The sequence below is a fragment of the Formica exsecta genome, unplaced genomic scaffold (assembly GCF_003651465.1).
Source record: "Formica exsecta isolate Colony F162 unplaced genomic scaffold, ASM365146v1 scaffold2, whole genome shotgun sequence".
Classification (NCBI taxonomy): Eukaryota; Metazoa; Arthropoda; class Insecta; order Hymenoptera; family Formicidae; genus Formica; species Formica exsecta.
Window position 1 is genome coordinate 3,088,840 of NW_021849297.1, and position 633 is coordinate 3,089,472.

The 633-nt window shown below is 38.7% G+C and overlaps 1 protein-coding gene across 2 annotated transcripts in view; it reads left to right on the forward strand.

Annotated features, from left to right (window-relative positions):
* The window catches only part of LOC115234280, a 22,085-nt gene that overhangs the window by 20,771 nt on the left and 681 nt on the right, over positions 1-633 (forward strand). The window contains exon 3 of one of the 2 annotated variants that reach the window (XM_029805232.1): positions 210-633. In XM_029805232.1, the coding sequence (XP_029661092.1) occupies positions 210-633 (424 nt within the window). The remainder of the gene's footprint in view (positions 1-209) is intronic. The other variant, XM_029805231.1, reaches the window with a different exon arrangement.

Below are 633 nucleotides of genomic sequence, written 5' to 3' on the forward strand. Positions count from 1 at the left end.
ATATATACGCACACATATATGTATATATATATTGCTATAAATAATAATTATAATAAATTTAATGTTAAAATTACATATTTTTAAAAAAAGAATTAATGATAAAGACGAATTTAGTTTGCAAAAAATAGATGAATTAAGAAACAAATTTCTGTCACAATCAGAAATTTGTATAAAAAGCAGTAAAAGAAAACACATATTTCGCATAACAGGTATACTTTCGAGCATTCGGAATGTGCAAGCGACATGTCATCTTTACCCACGATCCAAGTACACGTGTCGCCAGCCCGAAAGAAATCGGTGAAACGAAAAATAGAAGACATCTCGAAGAAAAACAAAGTGGTAACAGATGACGATGCGGCGAAACGACCAAGAGAAGAAAAATCTCCCGATCGAATGAACGATCTGAAAGCCGATCGATTGAAGAGAACACCGGAGAAACCGATGCAAGTTTCCTCGAAGAAGATTGAGACCCCGCGCACTACTGCAACGGAACAAGAGGATCTAAAGAGGAAGAAGAGTCGGAAATACATGCTCTCCGACGATTTGGAGAACGCGCCGTTGGAGGAATATATCCCGGACGCACCGAAAGCGAAAAGATTGTGTCCGGACTTCAAGTACGTGCCGAGCCGGAAG